Consider the following 20440-nt stretch of genomic DNA (forward strand, 5'->3'; position numbering starts at 1 on the left):
CAGGGGATTGAGATCCAAACCCAGATAAGTTAAAATTTATTTTTATTTCTTAAAAATATTTTTTTTAATTTTTTGAATTTTTTAATGTACACGTTTCCAAACAACCCGTGAAAAGTAGTAGAAACTCAAATCACAGGCCGCCGGCGGCGGGGTTTTCGGTATTAAATGTAGATTTGATCAATACTTCAACACAATGACACACTTGTATTTTTCAATCACCTCTCACGAAATCTGCAACAATTTAGGGATAGGAAGCACCTCTGGATCCTCGAACCTCCCGCTCAGAGGAGGAAATAAAAAAGAAACCGCCAGAAACTGTTCGCCTTGTCAAGCATTATATGCAATACAAGGGCGGAAAGCACTGTGCCCCCCCACACATACAAGTACAGTAAGAGATTTTGGACTCGCTTGAATAAAACAATCGGTGCCATAGCTGTACTTTATCTTCTCATCATTATTAAATTCCTCCTCTTCCTAATGAGTCAAATGCCTAGTGTGGTCCTCCTGCAAATCCAAGCATAAAAAGCTAAAACAATACTAAATCACAGCTTAATTATTCAAATTAAGAACTCCAAAATCTGTATCTACCCTGTTTTGTTTGCTCTATCCTCTTAGGCACAGACGCAGCACCCACTAATCACATATTTAACCAGCAAAAGTACAAATATCTGAGAAATGGATAGCATATGTTTGCCACTATGCGGTTGGTGAACATAGCCATGCAAATCATCCTAATTCATTGGTTCTTATACATTTTCAAAATACCCAGGAGCTTATTTTACTTTCCCTCCGACTTTGTTTCAAGTTTCACTATTAAACCCTGCCTGATATAGTATATTAATATTAACCTGAGATCTTTCCGTTCTTAAAAAATATAACTTGAATTGACTTGATGAACTCATGGATTGGCTAATTAGGTCAACATAATTAAATTCTTTTAAAAAAATATTATATTTTTATTTAGGTTAGTTCATCTGACTCATACCTCAAGTTTTATATGAAATAAACTCGAGATGGGTTTAATAATTATGGATTAAATTTGTAAAGGGCTTGTTAATAATTGAATAAAAAAGGAAGTGCCTTTTTGGGCTTGTTGCCGATTAACGAAAAGAAAGGATTTGGATTCGGAGAAAAAGGTTAGTGGCGCATGCACAGGTTAAAAGGCCAATGGCTAGTGCCTTCCTCTACGAGTAGTGGTGAGGCTACTAGCAAGAAAATGGAGTAGGTACAAATTACAATTTTAATATGATAAAGATATTCAATAAATGCTCAATTATTTAGCTGGAGCTCCGCATGCTAAATAAAATTTCAACTTGAATTTCTTTACACAAAAACCAGGCCTGGCTCGATTCTCATTATCTAATCATTGAAGAAAATTAAAGCCTGTTGGATCGATAAAAGGATTAATTAATCCATTCTCTGAATCATTGCCGGGAAAATCCTTATTGCCCCCTCTTCATCTGCAACGAAGAGAGAACAGTATCACTCTATCATGTTTCATCGGAATAGGCCAATCGCCTGAGAGAATAGTGTCGAGTGCTGATAGGGACTGTCTACAGGAATCTCATTGATTCGATCGATCGTTTTTCATCAGAAAGAAAGTTTCCCTGTTCCAGGACCTGATGGGTTCTTCTGGCCGAAGGAACCTCACCGATGATTTCCAGTAACAAACATCCCGACGAAAGATTTAGTTTTGTTTGTAACCATCTCTATGCAAGTTTCTGGTCCTATTCTCGACGAAAGACAATGACTTAGCTTCCCTTCCTCACCTGGTCCACTCGGATTCATTTCTTTGTTTTGTTTAATATTACAAGCACCAAATTTGTGTTATTACATGTTTTCAACATGGAACCAGTCTTCAGACAGACCAGGCTCCTTGATTTAAGCACCAGCCGTCCAGATCCTAAGGAGAAGTTCTTCCTTGGCGTGCTTAAATTAAATTAATTTAGATTGAAACTCTTGCCATTTATAGATCCTGCATGAATGTTTGGTACAAGAGTTATGTCGTGGGCTAAAATCCTACCTCATGTCTTTTCATCCAGCTGCAAACCATGAGCCCACACAAAAACTAAGCTCTCAACGTTACTGAATTTAGAAACGATTCCCATAGACATCATAAAAGAGCTGAAACAAGTTGCCACTTTATCCCCGGCTTGGTCTTCTCAAGCTTTGCTCTGTTCGATGGTGATGGTGATTGACAGGGACCTCCAAGTTGTATAACTTCTCGAAATTGCTATTTGCAGAATCGGATTGAATTGATCCATCAAGAACATAGCTCAAATAGTACAAAATTTCTGGTCCAGACTGCACGACTGAGTCCACTGCTTCTAGCTTTGATGAATATATTAATTTTCTAATTTGAAAACATATTCTGAAACCACACAAAATGAATATGTTTTTTGATTTTTTAATGGATAATGAAAAATGGAAATGGAATAGAAAATTGAAGGTAGAGAAAGGAAAACATTTTTTTATTACTCAACACACCTTAATCACCTCAAGGACTTCAATATCATATGAACTATGAACAAGGCCCATCTGCAGGGAGTCCCACTACTATTAGGCCTGGACCTAAATGGTAAGGTATCTCTTTGGGCACTAAAGCTCATCTTGTTGGAAAAAGAACGTCCCTTTTGCCTGGTATCTTCACAACAACGTTGTGGAATTTCATGGCTAGATGCTTGCAAGCCTCTCGGTGAGAATTTCTTATCTGGTCGACAAACATTTTTAATTACAGATTCAGTTCTGCTAAACAGAAAAGGAAAAGGAAAAGGAAAAGGAAAAGCAAGAAGAGTACAATGCAATGGCAATTTGGCATGGCGTGAATATGATCTTTTTCTGGGACATTGACGGAAAAAGAAAAGGAAAGAACTTTAGGTGCATACTTAATTATTGATGGACCCTTTTTGTGTTAGACTATGATAACCATATTCGGAGGACAAAATATGTTATGATTTCACTGTTATCTCTCGGTTAAGAGAGCTAAATTATTGATCATTGTCATAATTTGGCTGGAATTTTGAAGAACTAAACGCCAAAAAAAAAAAAAAACAGAGAGACTTAACATGATTTGAATATGATTGAGGGATCTTGAATTCTTGTTATTGGATTATACAGTTCCAGGGTAATTCTACAGCGAGATGGGATTAAAAAGATGCATTTGGTATGATTTGCATGCAACTTTAAAATCTTTATGAATCATGGGCTAAAGTACTCCTGGCTTGTTCCTTTCTGTTTCCCGTATTACGTGAAAGTACAAACAGGGGAAAAAACCTTTGGATGTTGACAACTGAAGAACAACAGTCAATGTTGATGTAGAAAACTCAAGCCGGACGCATGAATTTATTGAGGATGGCAGCAGCACATTGATAAAATCACACAGGTAGAGAAACTACCTCTGTGATTGAAGAGCAGAAATCCATGACATGAAAAGTAGTCTCTCTGTTTTCTTTTTTACTCTCCAGAAAATATCATACATCCCAGCAACACCTTCATGTGCTGCATCCAAGCAAGCAAGCAAGCAAAAGAAAAAAGAAAAGAAAAGAAAAGAAACGAGCAGAAATAAATTTGACAACCGTAGTAATTCAGACTTCGTATAATCGACAACGTATTTTCAAATCAAAACACATCCACTTTTGCTTCTTTTTTTGTTTTTTTACGTACGTCACCATGATTGATTCACCATGAACGCATGTTAACGTCTCCCAGTGTAAAAATCTTGAGAGAAACCAAGCTTGGACAGCATGCAAGTCCCATCAATGCTCATACATCTTGTCCAGGGGAATACTTCTAAGAACTAAATTTGAAATTAAAGAATTGGGATAAAATTAAAACAATAATTAAAAATAAATAATCAATAAAGAATAAAAAGTAAATTTGATATAAAATTAAATAAAATTAAATAATAAAGGGTGAAATTAAAGAAGAAAACTAATAATAATAATCAAAATAATAATTAAAAAACAAAAACAAAATTAAAAACAAAAAATAAATAAAATAACACCTTTATATTTTAGCAAAAAAAAAAAGAGAGAGAGAAAATTCATTAAAATACAACCAGTATTTCATCGTATATGTACACAACATCAATAAAAAAAGAACAATGAGGTCCTTCCAATGCTATTATGAAAAACAATATTTGAATGTAGCATTATTTTACACACGCCATCTAAATGGTGAAAATGTGCCAACAATTTTTTTTTTATAATATTTATATTTATAAAAAAAATTAAGTTACACTTGCTTGTTTATTAAAAAATACAATATGAAAGGACAAAAAAAATCTTTGATGTAAGTTTTACAATTTGTGCTTAATATAATTTTTATATTGTATCTTTAAAATATAAAAAGATTAAATTACTTCCATACAACTCTTTAAAATATTATTTTTTATGCAATATAGTAATTATATTATTCATCGGAAAAGTTAGAAAACTAAATTATCTCTATAAATCTTGTAATAATAAATAAATCTTAAATGAAAAAATCAATTCACCCGATCTTTTTAAGAATAAAACAATAACTACAATTAATAATAATCTATATCTAAAAACAAGGTGGATACTCAATGAATTTTATTTTTTTTCCTTAAAAAATTTAATGGACATGGGCATGTAACACATGTATTATATGATACCATAATACCGCAACAAAAAGATTTGATAGCTACGGTTTTAAATCAAGGATCTCTGCTATTTTAAGAGGAGACAATTACCCACACAATAGCATGGCCTCTAGCTATATCCACATGCTACGCTTACTAACTGTAGCTCATCTTATAAATAGTCGGTCCATTTCATTGATAAAGAAATTAAAGGACATGCAAAAGACAAATAATATTAATGCCACTAAGAAATTAAAAACTTTTTAATAAAAGTATTATTATTATTATTATTATGAGAACCGAAAGAAATGACTCCGAACATTATTTTTCTTATAATATGCATCATTTAGCATATATTTCATATAAACATGCCCCCAAAAAATAGCATTGTGACCAATTGATTTTTAAAAGTGGTTAAATCTTGTGAATTTATTAAATTTTTACGCGTAAAACTTATAACTGAAATTTACAAATTTAGCCTCGGACATATCCAAAATTACACACAACGCAAGCCACGCATGGTTGGTAAGAAGGCTACCATTTGTGGGGCCAAGGTAAGGCACGGGCGTCACCTTTTGCCTTTTCCCATTCTCAAGCTTTAGCACTTTTTTTCGACCTGCACTGAAAAACAACACCAGCCCATCGCTGGAAGAATCAATCCACCCTCAGCTCGCATGGAAGAATAAGCGCGCTCCAACGAAGATTTGATCTTGAGCTTTCTCCCTTTCCCTGTATTATTATTTTACTTCTTGCTATATGTGTAGTATGATCACCTTTATATATTCATATCCAAGATGTTCTTATTACACACTTTTCTATAAAATTCAGTGTATAGTTTAATGGGTTTGGTTTGGATTTTGGAATAAAAGCTTCTTCACGACTGTGTTTTTTGTTTTCCTTTTCGTCTTTTCGTTTTTCAGTGCTGTTCTTTTGCTTCTTTATGGGGATGGGTGGATTTTGTTCCATGAAAGCCAGGATGATGTCTGTGTTGCTCTTGCAATTAATTCACTAGCCACAACAATTGTAAGAAAATGGTTGCTCAGCTATGAAGTGTTAAAGTAAAAGGTATCTATAGAATAAGAATTTTTAGTGGTTGAATGGTAGTTTGATTAGGTGTCTTTTTAAATAGCTTTTTTTCTTTAATGTTAAGGTAATTTTTTGTTTTAGGTAATTTTTTAGGGTGTTTAAAAACTCTTTAATTATAAAATTAATAATTTTATAGAAAAAATGAGTGATAAATACACTTAAAAAGTTTTAAATTTTAAAGTTTAAGTTATTTTTTTTAAATCTCTTTTTAATATAAAAAAAACTTATAGCAATTGGACTTTATCTTTTTCTTGGATGGAGAGCTAAAGAGTAATTTTACCATGTCAACATTTATGAGGGAAAAAATATTCATTACACAAGCATAATTAACATTAATGGAAGCATTAATTAACATTAATGGAGAAAACTATCTTTTACATGCGAATTAATAAGGGAAAAAAGAAAAAAAGACCCCAACATATATTTTTGGGCTTAAAAAGTAGATCATAACATATCTTTTAGGGGTTAGGTTTGGATGGTGCGTCCAAGCTCACAAAAAAATATTGTGAATGATCAGCACTTGAGCTCAAACGAGCGCTCAAGCCCACCTAAGGTGTTGGGGATGCTAAACTCCCAGGCTTGTGCTGTAGCTTGAGCCCAATAAAAAGTTTCTAGTACTGATAACAACATTTATCTTGTGGAGAAAAGGAGTTTTTATGATGGTATTATGGGCTAGACTCATGTCAATGACCATAAAGGCTTGTTAGAGAGTCATACATTTAGAAAAAATCCTTATAATGACAGAGATTTTCAATACACCCCTCACGAACATGCCTGTACCTATAATCCTAATGAGAAGAGTCTTTAAAAATTTATTTCAAGCGAACTATTCTTGTTTATATCATCACTTTACTTGAGAGAATATTGATTGCACTACCATTGTCTACTAACATCCTATGGACATGGTGATTAGCCAAAAATGTTAAGAGGACAAGAGCTTCCTTCTGTGGAAAAGTTACCTCGTTTCTTTTTTTGAGGGTAAATAAAGGATTCATGCCATGCATTAGATAGGTAGGTGATAATAAGGATTTTTTTTCCCAATGTTTTCCTTTTCCACTCCCACTGTTACTTGATGTTGAAGTTCCACCCAAGATGACATTGATCTCTGGCAAGACCTGGTTAGGTTGGTTGAACTCTTCCCTACCTTGTTCAATGTGGGTATCTCTTTTCACAAACTATTGCATATGGTCTTTGACTATTAATTATTCAATCTCTTTCTTCAAAGCATAACATTGTTTGATATCATATTTATTGTCCCGATGGAACATGCAATACTTATTAGATGTGTGTGTAAAGAGTGGTTTTCATTGGTATAGGATATTAGATAAACTCTTTACCTTTAATTGTGATATAATTAGAAAAAAAATGAAGATCATAAAGTTAAAACTTACCTTAGGGTTCAAGGTAGTTTATATAATCTTGAACTCGTGCAAGAGTATCTAGATAAGAGAATATGTATGTCACTTATAATCTTAAACTATCTAGGGATGTAAGACTTGAGTGGCAATGGAATTATGCGAAAGTTGTTTAACTTCTAGATTTTGTGGGCAACATGTATTAATGATGATCATATAATCAATTTTAAAAGATATATAACCACCGAATGTGCTTTCAATTAATGCATGTATGTTTTCTCCATGTTGTAAACGACAAGTATACCAGTGATAATACGAGAGTAATGCACTTATGCCGAATAATAGGTTTTGGGATGTGTTTGAGTGGTTTGAAATTGAGTTCTTTAGCCAGAGATCACAACAAATCTTCTACTCTTCTACTTAATAGTATTGTCTAATGAGGTTCTGTAAACATCCAAACCTAATTTGAAGATAGAATGTATAGGATTATTGGTTCAATAAAATTTCCAGGGGGTTTGGTCATCGTTTTCAGTTTAATGAAATAATGACACACACACCTTACTTAAAGATTGTGATATGTGCTTGGAGCTCTATGATTCATTGAAATTTTAGACTTGTGTGGCTTATAAGAGATTGGTGTGAAAAAAACACAATGTCACGTACAATTATATTTTAAATGCCAATTTAATTATAAGATATTTCCATATATTTGCAAAATACTGATTAAAAAATGCATGCGTATCTTGCTAAGGGTCCATCTATGACTCACAGTCTCATGTCTTGTTATTGATAATTACAACTCATATAGAAAACATGCATGAGAATATATAGAAAATATCCATCATTACCAACACTACTAGCAAATGATCATTCTAGAACAATTCTAGTGCCTATACTATTTTTCAAGTTACTATTAATTTTATAGTAAATGATATTTTTATCATTGTTATGTTTAATTGCATGATTTGAAAGAAAAAGGCAAATTGTATGCTCAAATTAAAACACCCATTTAAATTGATGTAAATAACATGGCGTGTTAGGTTTTAGGTTTTGTAGGAAAATGTTTATATATATATATATATATATATATACATATAACATTAGAATATTAAAATCATAAAAATACAAAAAAGTCATCAATTTATTATTTTCTTAAACCAAATACACTTTAAGGAACTGGTTTTCTAAGAATCATTTTCCAAACTTTCTTGTGTTTGTTTGTTGTTATGAAAGTTGGTCAATAGAAAATACTTTTTAGTCAATAGAAAATTTAGTTTGGTTTTTAGGAAAGTGTTTTCCTTTTATTTTGGATGGAAAACACTTTCTGAAAGTTGTGAAAAAATTAAAAATATCATATTATTTATTGATTATATCAAATTTAGTCCTCAAATTTTTTATTGCTATATATATTTTGTTTTGAATATTTTTTTCAATATAATTCATTAGAATTTAATTTTTATATTAACTTTGGTCCTTATTTTTATAATTGTTATTTACTTTTCCCTTATCATTTTTCAATTGAAATTTTTTATCAATCAAATTTGATCCTTATTCTTTTGATTGTTACTTATTTTATTTGAAATAATTTATGAAATAATAATAATTATTATTTTAATTTCTTAATCTTTCAATTTTCTTATTTGTTAGGTTTGATGTCTATTATTTTGATTATTATTTATTTTATTTAAGATAATTTATAAAATTATTTTTTTCTATTTCATTCTCATTTAACTTTTTAATTTATAAGATAATTTGTTCTTTATTATTTTAATAAACTTGAAACAATAAAATATTAATAAGTTATTTTCTAGATATTTTTTATAATATAATTAAATATTAAAAAATATTTTATAATTTATTTTTCATTATACTACTAAACATCAAAAAATAATTTATTTTTTAAAAATTTATTTTCTTAAAATTTATATTTTAAGATAGAAATCCATTCCACTCTATATCATTTTTATGATATAATTAAATACTAAAAAATATTTTATAATTTATTTTTTATTATACTACTAAACATCAAAAAATAAATTATTTTTTTAAAATTTATTTTCTTAAAATTTATATTTTAAGACAGAAATCCATTCCACTCACATTAAAATGCTCAGCTTTAATGCTTCATCTTCACTTCCCTGTTTCATCCCCATGCACAATAATTTCAATGGAATTGTATAGAAAAAATAATTAAGATTTAAGAACATTTCCTTTACAAAGAGCCATAATGATGGCAGTACACATCTAACAGCGTAGCAGTCTAGCAGACCATCAAAAGTAGCAAATAACTTCTACTCACTAAAAGAAAACAAATGTTCTTCAAAATTATTGTTTTACTTTTAAGGGTTCATGAGTGGCATCACAATTGGTTTTTGATTCTCTGAGACTATACCTCCTCCATGTCTTGGGTGCAACAAGTGAAAAATGAAAAGACGGAGATAAGCCAATCTTTTTGACAGTACCATGCCATCCCCTCCCTCTCAATTTCTGCACTCTCCAGCCTGACAACCTGTATCACCCAACTCACACCTGGTTCCTTCCCTCTACTTGCAACTTTCTCTCTCTCTCGTTCTCTCTCTCTCCCCCCCTCTTACAAGACCAAAAGCAACAAGAAAAGATACTACTCATGGAGAGAGAAAAGTAAAGGATGGTGTTGTTTGTTAAAAGATGGTGACAAAAAAGAGATGAAAGTAAAAAGAAAAAAATTATAGTAGCCGCTGTAGTATATTGTTTCATAACTTACATTTGCCCCACTCACAATTTTAGGCTCTCTTTGTTAGACATGTTCATGACTAGAATTATTGGCTAACTAGTTATGGCTTTCAAGCTGTTGCATCTCTCTTTCTTCTCTCTCTTTTTAGCTAAACTGTCTCTTTCATATGAACCTAGAAACCATGAAGGTAACAAGAGCTACAACCCTATCAAGCGTCTATTTTCTACATGTACATTCGTTTTTGTGGATTTTAATATTTTAAAGTTGTTGGCTTTTTTTTTTTTTTTTGCAGTGGAGGCTTTGATAGGTATAAGGGAAGCTTTACATGATCCACATGGAGTGTTAAGCAACTGGGATGAGGATTCTGTTGATCCTTGTAGCTGGGCTATGATCACTTGCTCTCCTGAAAATCTTGTTATTGGCTTGTGAGTTTCCAAGTTTTTCTCCTTCTTTTTTAGTTGTTGCTGGCTTTATTTAATTTTAAGAGACTTTGTTTCATAGAACTTGAAATACAGTTCATTTCTTGGTCTTGCTGTGTAGGGGGGCTCCAAGCCAGTCTCTCTCTGGTTTTCTGTCCGGAACCATAGGAAATCTCACTAATCTTCGCCAAGTGTAAGAACTTTGAGCTTCTTTTCATTAGTTTTTCTTTCTTTCAATATTTTTTATCGTTCACTTTCTGATAAACCCACTTCTAGTTTCTCTTTTGAGTTTTCTGTTTTTCTTGTTTCTTGCTGTAATTAAGAAAAGGAAGGTGAATTAGTAAAAAGAATTTCTGCGTTCTGAATTTTCTTTCCAGTTTGATTTTCTACATCTAAGCAGTCTTTTGGCAAAACTCTAATATTAAAGTGGGATTTCATGATTCAAAACTCTGTGTCTGCAACAAAACAGAGTGGATTATCTTTGTTTATCTGTTCTAGTGTGAAGAAAATTCGTGAATAAGAAATTACAACCCCATTTGTCTCCTCATGATTAATACTTTATTTTTTGTGTTCCAACTTGTTGGTATGGATATGAAGGTTGTTGCAAAACAATAACATCTCTGGTCAAATTCCGCCAGAGCTTGGCACTCTCTCAAAACTTCAGACTTTGGATCTCTCTAACAACAGGTTCTCTGGTGGGGTACCAGAGTCTCTTGGCCAATTAAATAGTCTCCAATACCTGTAAGTTGTTTGCTATTTTTATTCTTCATAATCTGTATGGTTTCCAAGAAGGTGGAGTAAAGGAAAAGAAAACAAAACGCCAACAGAATTGCATGCCTTGTTTCATGGTTTCTATTCCTTTTTTCTTCTTGTTTTGTAAAAGGTGTACGCAAATTGGCAAATTGTTGCTCTGATGGAATTGGTTGGGTAGTGTGGTTTGTGATTTTGATCTTCATTAAATATTCACAATTAGTAACCAAACCAAATGTTTTTATTTGCTTTATTTTGATATCGTTGTGGCTAACTACTGTGATATTTTTTGTTATGTAATACGAGAGTAGGAGGCTAAACAACAACAGCTTGTCTGGGCCTTTTCCTGTGTCTTTGGCCAAAATCCCACAGCTTGCTTTCTTGTGAGTGTAGTTTTCTTTTTCTCAGTTCTTGTTTGTATTTTATGTTTAAGTGCCTTGGAAAACGAACACAGCATGCAGCATGCTGGTAACCTTTTGATGTCATAATGTTTTTGCTCAGCAACTCGCTTTGGATTTTCTTATTTTTGATCATTACACTGGTATTTCAGGGACCTGTCTTATAACAACATCAGTGGACATGTGCCCAAGTCCCCTGCTAGAACATTCAAGTATGGTTTATCTACAACCTTGTTTTTCAATTATTGTCTACTTGGTCAATGCTTTATCAAATATTATTTTATATTTGTGTTACATTGTTGGTTAATGCAGTGTTGTGGGTAATCCAATGATTTGTGGAAGCGGCTCTATTGAAGGGTGCTCTGGATCAGCCAATGCTGGTCCTCTTTCTTTCTCTCTTGGTTCATCACCCGGTGAAATCTCTATGTCCCTCTCATGTGTACCTTTTGGCTAATCTCTTTCAGTCAAATTGTAATATGTCTGTTCTTATGTAGGTAAGCATAAACCCAAAAAATTAGCAATTGCACTTGGGGTTAGTCTCAGTCTTGTATCTCTCTTCCTCCTAGCACTTGGAATCCTTTGGTTCCGGGGGAAACAAAAAGGCCAAATGATACTTCACATTAGTGGTTAGTATAAGTAACATCCTATTTTATCTAAATTTTAGTAAATGACAGCATGAGCCTGAAAAACGCTGAGATGGGTCATGGAATTTTGTTGCAGACAATCAAGAAGAGGAGCTAATTAGCCTAGGAAATCTCCGGAACTTCACTTTCAGAGAGCTTCAAATTGCTACTGACAACTTCTGCTCAAAGAACATTCTTGGTGCTGGAGGTTTTGGCAATGTGTACAAGGGAAAGCTAGGAGATGGGACCATGGTGGCTGTGAAACGGCTAAAGGATTTGACTGGAACTGCTGGGGAATCACAGTTTCGAACGGAACTGGAGATGATCAGCCTTGCAGTTCACCGCAATTTGCTGCGGTTGATTGGATATTGTGCCTCTCATAATGAGAGGCTTTTGGTTTATCCTTACATGTCTAATGGCAGCGTGGCTTCAAGGCTTAGAGGTTAGCACTTGGTTACCTTATGCAACTTCATGCATAAAAATGCTTGGTGGACAACAATATTTCTGGCAATATAAATCCTTTTGCTTTGTGATTATTGAGGTACTGCCTGTTTCCCATATTATGGTTTCTAACCATTTCTGGTCTTTCAAGAGGTCTTAATTGGTGCCCATGGTTCTAACTTCATCATGGCACAGCTTTAGAACGTGTTAGATTTGTTCTTATTTCTGGTCAATTTATTTTCTTTCTCTCTCTTTGGTCTTGACCTTTTTCCTCTTCGCCAATTTCATGGTGAATGTATAGTTTATTATTGTTATGCTTTTTTTATCCATGCTGTATTTGTGTTCAGTTTGAGACTGAAATGAAGTTTTGCTTTCTTTTTTTGGTTGAACGTGAGAAAGTGAGCTGAATTCCTCAAAACATTTAATTCAACAGTGGCAATACTAGAGAACTTTAAGTTTTCATGCTCCCATTTTTTTCTAAATTGTCTTGATGTTTATTTCTCTGAGGCACAATTGTCCATGTCTTTACTTTCAAATCTGAATTTGGTCGATCTTTAGGAGATCCTGAGAAACTCTCCTCGGCCCCACTGTCATTCAAGGAACTAAAGGTGGCAGGGTGTGAGTTTTGAATGCATGGTTACCTAATTAGAATTTGTTTTTCTTTCACATTCTATTACTAGAACTATTACTAGAACTACTGTGATTTATGTTGGGCCACTTGGAATGTTCCTGAGATAATCAATTCATCAAACAGTGAAACCTGCACTGGACTGGAACACTAGGAAGAGGATAGCAATAGGAACTGCCAGGGGTCTTCTGTATCTACACGAGCAATGCAACCCTAAGATAATTCATAGGGATGTAAAGGCTGCTAATGTGCTTCTTGACGAATTCTGTGAGGCTGTGGTTGGTGATTTTGGCCTTGCCAAACTTTTAGACCATGCTGATTCCCATGTCACTACTGCTGTCCGTGGCACTGTTGGGCACATAGCACCAGAGTACCTATCCACTGGTCAGTCATCTGAGAAAACCGATGTTTTTGGATTTGGCATTCTCTTGATAGAGCTTATTACTGGAATGAGAGCTCTTGAATTTGGCAAAACTGTTAATCAGAAAGGAGCTATGCTTGAATGGGTAAGTCTCATCTGCTGCTACTATAATCTTGAACTGCTTCCAGCATATGGCTTATTATTTTCATTGTGCGTACCATCAGACATGATCGTGCTAATTATAGCTAGGTTCTAGATGTTGCTTAAATCCATATAGCTTCAATGGGATTCTAGACCGCATATAGCACTCCCAATTGCCGTAAAGCATTTGAAAAGGACATATCATTGATGTGTTTGTGTGGATAATTGCATAGGATTAGTCCTATCCGTGAGGGACATTTCATGCTGTTGGGCCCTGCATGCCAATATCTGTAAACATGATTTGTTTTGTTTATTTTCAGACTCTTATGCTTTACATTGTTGCAACTGAGTTAGGAGATTTCAAACTCATATTCACAAATAACAACAGTTGGTAAAAAAATGTGTATGACAATGGTGACAGGTGAAGAAGGTACAACAAGAGAAGAAAATGGAAGAGTTGGTGGACAAAGAGCTGGGGAGCAATTTCTGTCGCATTGAGGTGGGGGAGATGTTACAAGTGGCGCTTCTCTGCACTCAATTCCTCCCAGCTCACCGTCCCAAAATGTCAGAAGTGGTCCGGATGCTTGAAGGTGATGGTCTCGCCGAGAAATGGGTTGCAGCACACAGTCATTATAATCCCACAATGAGCCTCTCCCGTCCTAACAACAATAACAATAGCACTACCTCTGCTTCAAAACATGATGAAAGTGGTCCTAATCGTTCCAGCAGCATGTTTAGAACTACAATGGATGAGGATGAGGATGAGCACTCTTTGGATTCCTATGCAATGGAACTCTCTGGTCCAAGATAAACAGGAAAGAATTAAGAAAAGCGAAATTTGAACAAACAGGAAAATGATTCTTTTCTTCAAGTAATTCTTTACAACTAGAAGCTGTCTTTTGTTCAAGAAATATATAGGTTTACTTTCTCTCTGTTAACTGTCTTTTTTGAGTTTTTTTAGCTTCATGGAAATGTAATGTACATATCCCTTTTCTAACCGAACTGAAAGAATCTCATTATATGGGTTGGGGTCCAATAGTATTTACGAAAGAAAGAAAGTTTGGCTTGTGAATGTGCACAATGGGGTTTATTTATACAGTGTTGATAAGTGAAAGCATCGTCACATACCCTGCCGCGTCCATGGGCGAGACAGTGCAAACATGGATGATATTGATGATTTGTCTCGGAGATTATTTCCTTGTACAGTGTCTTTTAGCTGATGAAACTGTGCCAGTGAGGTATTGTCAAACGGTCGTTTTCTTTGGTAGCTTTTGCAGGGTCACGCGGCTCGTTGTTGCTCAGTGTTCTATCTTTTTTGGGTCTTCCAGTCCTCTCAGCTCCTTTTATCTTGCTCTCCAGCCAGGCAATTACCCCCTAATCTTTTCCTTTTCACCCCTGCTTTCTTACGTATGGTCGAGAACATGCTGCCTCTCATAAGAGATGTTTCAACAAGATTGGTCTTGTAATTTGTGCAATTGCAAGCGACGAAAAGTTCGGTTAGGTCGAGGTAACGAAGGTATTTCACCCTTGCTTTCTTACGTATGGTCAAGAACATGCTTCCTCTCATAAGAGATGTTTCAACAAGGTTGGTCTTGTACTTTGTGCAATTGCAAGCGACGAAAAGTTTGGTTAGGTCGAGGTAACGAAGATATTGACTTCCAAGTGTTTGGATTTGGACCAACAGTTAATTCATTTCGGCGTATAAAATAATATAGCATTGCTAGTTGTTTGACATCAGATCATATACCATTTGGGTTTTCAAGACTTTCGGCTTTGATTTGAGATGAAGTTTCGGACCCATTAATCAGGCTCATCGCAATTCATGATCCAAAGAGGAACTCAGTTGGGGTTTGTTTTTCCTTGCCTCCTCATGTTGCTTGGGGGAAAATGGAACATGCGGTGAACTGGTGGTTTGTGAAATTTTGTTAACAGCGTAATGCGTTTGGATGATGAACAGAATGAAATAGATCGATCACCCGTGCTGTATCGTGTGCTGGTCAATTTTTTTCTAACATGAATAAAATATGCTCAGGTTATATTGTGCATTTTTTTAAAATTTAATATTATTGACATGACTAGATTCAATAAAATCAAGTAATCTTATTTAAACTATAGAAAATGATAGAAGATGCATCTTGAAAACTACATTTAACATTAATTACTAAAAAAAATAAGACATCTATATTAAAAATAATGAAGGGTGAAATCACCAAAAAAAAATTTCAGAAATAATTTTAGATTACATAATTAGCAATTAAAAAAATAAAAGCTACATTTGACAAAGAAAAATAATAAATGAGGGTGAAATCAAAACAAAATCCAAACCTTATAAATCACTTTAAATAAAAAATAATAATAATAAAAAGAACTGGGACAAATTGAAAGGAAAGAGAAATTGAAGGGTTAATTTAAAAAATTATAAGGTAGGGCACAAACACCAAGTAATATAGAGAGAAAGAAAACATGGTTATCAATGTTAAACTAAAGCTGTTTTTAGCGCAAGCATCACTAGTTCATGGAGGAAAATATTAAAACCTAACCAAGGCACATCTTTTATTTTTCTAGGCTACAATGCCAAGCTATACATATTATAACTCTATATATATTTCAACTAGGATTGTCATTTATTATAAATGATATAGGCAGACTATTTTGTGATGAGGCAAGCTGTGCAATAGAATTGTCACCTTACAAGGTACATAGCTTCAAATTTTTTTTCTAAAATAAGTTATTTATTTCCAAGTTTGGAGGGGAATAAAAGGATTTTTTCTTTTCATTTTTCAACATGGAAGAAAAATATATAAATCTCCTTTTCCTCTTTTCTTATATGATATCTACTTGAAAAAAACTTATACTAAATTTATAAAGAAAACCTAAATCTAGTGAATTTGTTCTAGCTTCTTTAGAGGCATCATCTATGGCAACGTAAATAGAAGTTTTTTTGTTCCCTTTTTATTATTCTTTTGTATTTTCCATATAAAATTTAAAAGATTAAATCTAAAATAAATAAAATTTGTATAAAAAGGTTAAGAAATAAAATTTAAAAATAAAAAGAATAAGAATTGATATAAAAATATCAAAAATAAAAAAGATTAGATTATATTTTTTAAAAATAAAAAAACAAAAAAAACTTGTTGGTGACAAACCACACAACTCTGTTTACTTGAAGAAAAAAGACACAACGACATAATGAAAACATGAGTTTGACCACTGAGAGGTACTATAAGTGTTGCTCAAAGGACATAAACATCTTTCATGCGTTGATATATGTATAAATTACGTTAATTTTTTTTTTAATTTTAATATTAATTAATTAATTTTAAAAGATCAAACTAATTCTGACTAGAAAACCAAAAGGCCCTTGGTTTCATGTTTTTTTATTTAAAATTAATTTTTTAAATATTTTCAGGTAGTTTTGATATGTTAATATTATAAATTAATTTTAAAAAATAAAAAAAAATATTATTTTAATATATTATAAAATAAAAAATATTTTATTGAACAACGGATGCCGCCTTAAAACAATCTTTAGCAATTGTAAGTCTTTAGAAGGAATAAACGGTTGTTGATCTTAAAATACTAGGAAATAAATTAACGAAGACTTGAAGTTATCTCAACAGCATGGACGGTGGAGATGAAGCACCGCAGGCATGGATGATGGGACCCAACCAAGAAACCGCAGCAGCAGCCGCAGCAGCAACAACTTCAACTTGACTTGCCTTGTATTGTACTCCTCTATTCCAACTCCAACGCCAAAGTTGTCATCATCTCTCTTCACTATTCCTTCTGTCTTCTGTATCATTATAATCCAAGAACACATGTACATATGTGTATCTATGAGCAAGATAAGAGAGAGTTCTTTCTCACTGACTAAAAATTATAAAGAATTAAAGAACCCAGCACCCGTTAATACATCTTTGAAGCACAGCCAAGCCAGCTGTAATCAATAAATTCAGTAATGAGTAGTGGTAGTCAGTCCTCCTCCTCCTCCTCACAATATCCAATCCTCTGCGCTTCTTTTAATCAAGACAGCAGGTAATCAACATCGTTTTATTCTTCATACACCTTCCCTTTTCTTTTCTTTTTATATAATACTTCCTTCTCTTTTCTATTGAGTCTTCGCAGTGGCTTTGCGATAAGCACCAGAGATGGTTTCAAGATCTTCGATTCTAATACGGGACGTCTCTGTTATGAACGAGGCAAGCTACCCATTTTTCCTTTTCCTTTTCTTTTCGTTTTTTTAAATGAAAGCGGATATTTCTTGAATAATACTGTATTTATTATTTTTTGTTAGCTTCTGGAGCTTTTGTTGTTGTGGAAATGCTATATAGTTCAAGCCTCCTTGCCATTGTTGGCGGCGGTGAACAGGTGCTTCCTTACTTCTTTTTCTTTTTGTTTGTCTACTACTCTCTAAAGCATTAATTTTGTTTTCCCCCCCTGAAACAGCCATCTCTATCTCCCCGGCGACTCTGTTTGTTCAATACTACAACAGGAGCTGCTCTTCGCGAATTGAATTTCTTAACTTCAGTCCTCGCCGTCCGATTGAATAAAAAGAGGCAGAACACTCACTCTTTTATCTTTTTCAAATTTGTCCTTAATTGGATTTGATGGAAGAATTCTTTTGTTGTTGTTGATCATTGCAGGCTTGTTGTTGTTTTGCAAGAAAAGACTTATATCTATGATCCACATACGCTGGCAATATTGGATGCCATCGATACAGTTCCTAATGTAAAAGGTGAGACAGAAGATCCTCGTTATGTGGGTTTTCGAGGTAGCCTTCACGACTGCTTTTATAGCTATCTATGTTTTATTACTAAATTGATGTTTAAACAGAAGTTCTTGCAGAATGAATTCAAACAGTCGTGAGTCAAAGTTTTGTTGTGGCTAATTGCATGATCTTGCACATTCTAGAGATGGGTTTCTTGTCATGCCAATCTGTGCTTGTTAAAGAAAAGAAAAGTGATGAGTGCTGAGTTTATATAGTTCTACGAGGATGAGAGAAAGACTAATCAATCAAATCGTATATGCCATTAATTGCCTTGTCATTTGTTTATCTTTTCCACAGGACTTTGTGCATTCTCTCCTAGTTTGGATGGCTGCTTCTTGGCTGTTCCTTCTAGCACGACCAAAGGATCTGTTTTGGTGTACAATGTCATGGAGCTTCAATCACATTGCGAGGTTGCGGGAAAAATCTTTGAAAATTGATTGATAAGCATAACATGTGATTGAAAATTTCATATCTTCTAGGAATTCTTGTTTCTTCTCTCTTTAATGCTCCCGCTCCCAAAAAAGAAGTTCAAATCTTGGATACAAGTTCATTAGAAGGAAAAAAAGAAGAAGGAATCTTGGATACCAGCTTTAGTATGAATTTCTCAAGGGGGGGGGGGGGTGTTCTTCATCTCATTTCACTAACATTATTCTAACCCACTACCCAGCAGAATCTCATACCTTTTGCTTTCCTTTATGGTGATTGGATAAGAAAGAATCCTTTTCTTGCTCACTCATGTGCATCCTCAGTTTCACTTATATATTTATTGAATTCAATGACAGATAGATGCTCACCGTTCACCATTGGCTGCAATTGTCATGTCTTGCAATGGGATGTACATCGCAACAGCATCTGAGCAGGGCACCATAATCAGAGTTCATCTGGTATCAGAAGCAACTAAGGTGAGCAACAATACACCATTTATTTGATGAAGAACTTATGGAAGTCTGGACTTGTCAGCAAGATAACAAACACAGTTTCCATTTGTGCAGCATGGGCAAATGGGAGAGTGGACCTACTGCCTTTTCTGTCTTTGCTATAAAAATTATCTGGCAATTTTGCATGCATGACCATTTACATGGTTCTAACTGACTTTCAATGAATACAAAGAAATGAGAAACTGTGGATGAAATAGGAATTATGAAACCCTAATTATATGTGCTTACAAATGAGGTGTATTTAGAGATTTGCAACTTCTGCAGAGCTTAGCAATACTCACAAGCCAAAAACAGGTGCTAATTGTCTAAAGGGATTAATTAGTGAAACAAATACCATTCTGATAATTATTATTGTTACTGTTACTGTTACTTCAACTGCTTTTTGGTGTGGTGTGGGTGTTGATAATCAGTTTGATAGCCATGTTGTCCCTTTCATTATTTATGATGTGCAGCCATCCATTTTTTGTATTTCCACCTTTTTTAAAACTCATTAAAGAGTAGATTCCGATGGATCTTATAGCATTTCTCTGTCAATGGATTCTTGAGCAGTCATATAGTTTTCGAAGGGGGACATACCCATCAACAATATTTTCCTTGTCATTTGGACCATCAACACAACTTCCGGATGTTCTTGTAGCCCTGAGTAGTTCAGGTTCCATTCATGTCTTCTCACTGGGTCTTGCCATAAATCAGAGGTGAGAAACTACATGAACTATGTAGTTTGGATATGTTGATTTAGCTGAGTGATATTTTGTTGCAAAAGATCTATTCTTGTTGATGCTTTCAATAATAAAGTCACATAGCTGCTGTTCATTCACCTCTTTATGGAATGCAGCATTGCCCCATAGTTACCATTATGTTATAAAATCACTGGTATAATACGTTTGTCTAATATGTACATGTCAGTTATTTTTTTCTTGACTCTATGGCATGTTTCACATAAATGACATTTGCCTGTTTCTTGTTCTTTATTGTTTTTTCCTCTTATAAAATCATGTGTTGTTGGTTAGGTTTTCAAATCCAACAGTACTTTGTCCTGTTGATTTGTATTGATCCTGCTCTATTTATGTCTTCATTTTAAGAACACATGAATGCAGCACATGACTGGTCCAAGGTTTTACCATGTGCTTCACAATGTTAGAAAGGCTGCCTCTGATTTCTCCAAAACTATTGCATGTCTCCCTTCTCGTGCACTTTCCAAGCTGAAATTGCATCA

The 20440-nt window shown here is 33.9% G+C and overlaps 2 protein-coding genes across 2 annotated transcripts in view; both read left to right on the plus strand.

Moving 5' to 3' along the window:
• Nucleotides 1-9327: 9327 nt before the first annotated feature.
• On the plus strand, nt 9328-14582 carry LOC105121229 (probable LRR receptor-like serine/threonine-protein kinase At4g30520). The gene is made up of 11 exons (XM_011019787.1): nt 9328-9944; nt 10050-10182; nt 10298-10369; nt 10774-10917; nt 11238-11309; nt 11477-11536; nt 11637-11737; nt 11819-11950; nt 12045-12389; nt 13143-13522; nt 13940-14582. The coding sequence occupies exons 1-11, from the start codon at nt 9860-9862 to the stop codon at nt 14327-14329; spliced, it is 1914 nt and encodes a 637-aa protein (XP_011018089.1). The 5' UTR covers nt 9328-9859; the 3' UTR covers nt 14330-14582.
• A 2564-nt stretch (nt 14583-17146) lies between these two features.
• The window catches only part of ATG18B (autophagy 18 B-like protein), a 5476-nt gene continuing 2182 nt past the window's right edge, over nt 17147-20440 (plus strand). The window contains exons 1-8 of the mRNA XM_011019789.1: nt 17147-17553; nt 17644-17717; nt 17813-17886; nt 17965-18074; nt 18162-18253; nt 18584-18696; nt 19069-19188; nt 19774-19919. Coding sequence (XP_011018091.1) covers nt 17477-17553; nt 17644-17717; nt 17813-17886; nt 17965-18074; nt 18162-18253; nt 18584-18696; nt 19069-19188; nt 19774-19919 — 806 coding nt within the window. The 5' untranslated portion in view covers nt 17147-17476. The remainder of the gene's footprint in view (nt 17554-17643; nt 17718-17812; nt 17887-17964; nt 18075-18161; nt 18254-18583; nt 18697-19068; nt 19189-19773; nt 19920-20440) is intronic.

This window comes from Populus euphratica, unplaced genomic scaffold, assembly GCF_000495115.2.
Source record: "Populus euphratica unplaced genomic scaffold, PopEup_1.0 scaffold31.1, whole genome shotgun sequence".
In the NCBI taxonomy this organism is placed as follows: Eukaryota; Viridiplantae; Streptophyta; class Magnoliopsida; order Malpighiales; family Salicaceae; genus Populus; species Populus euphratica.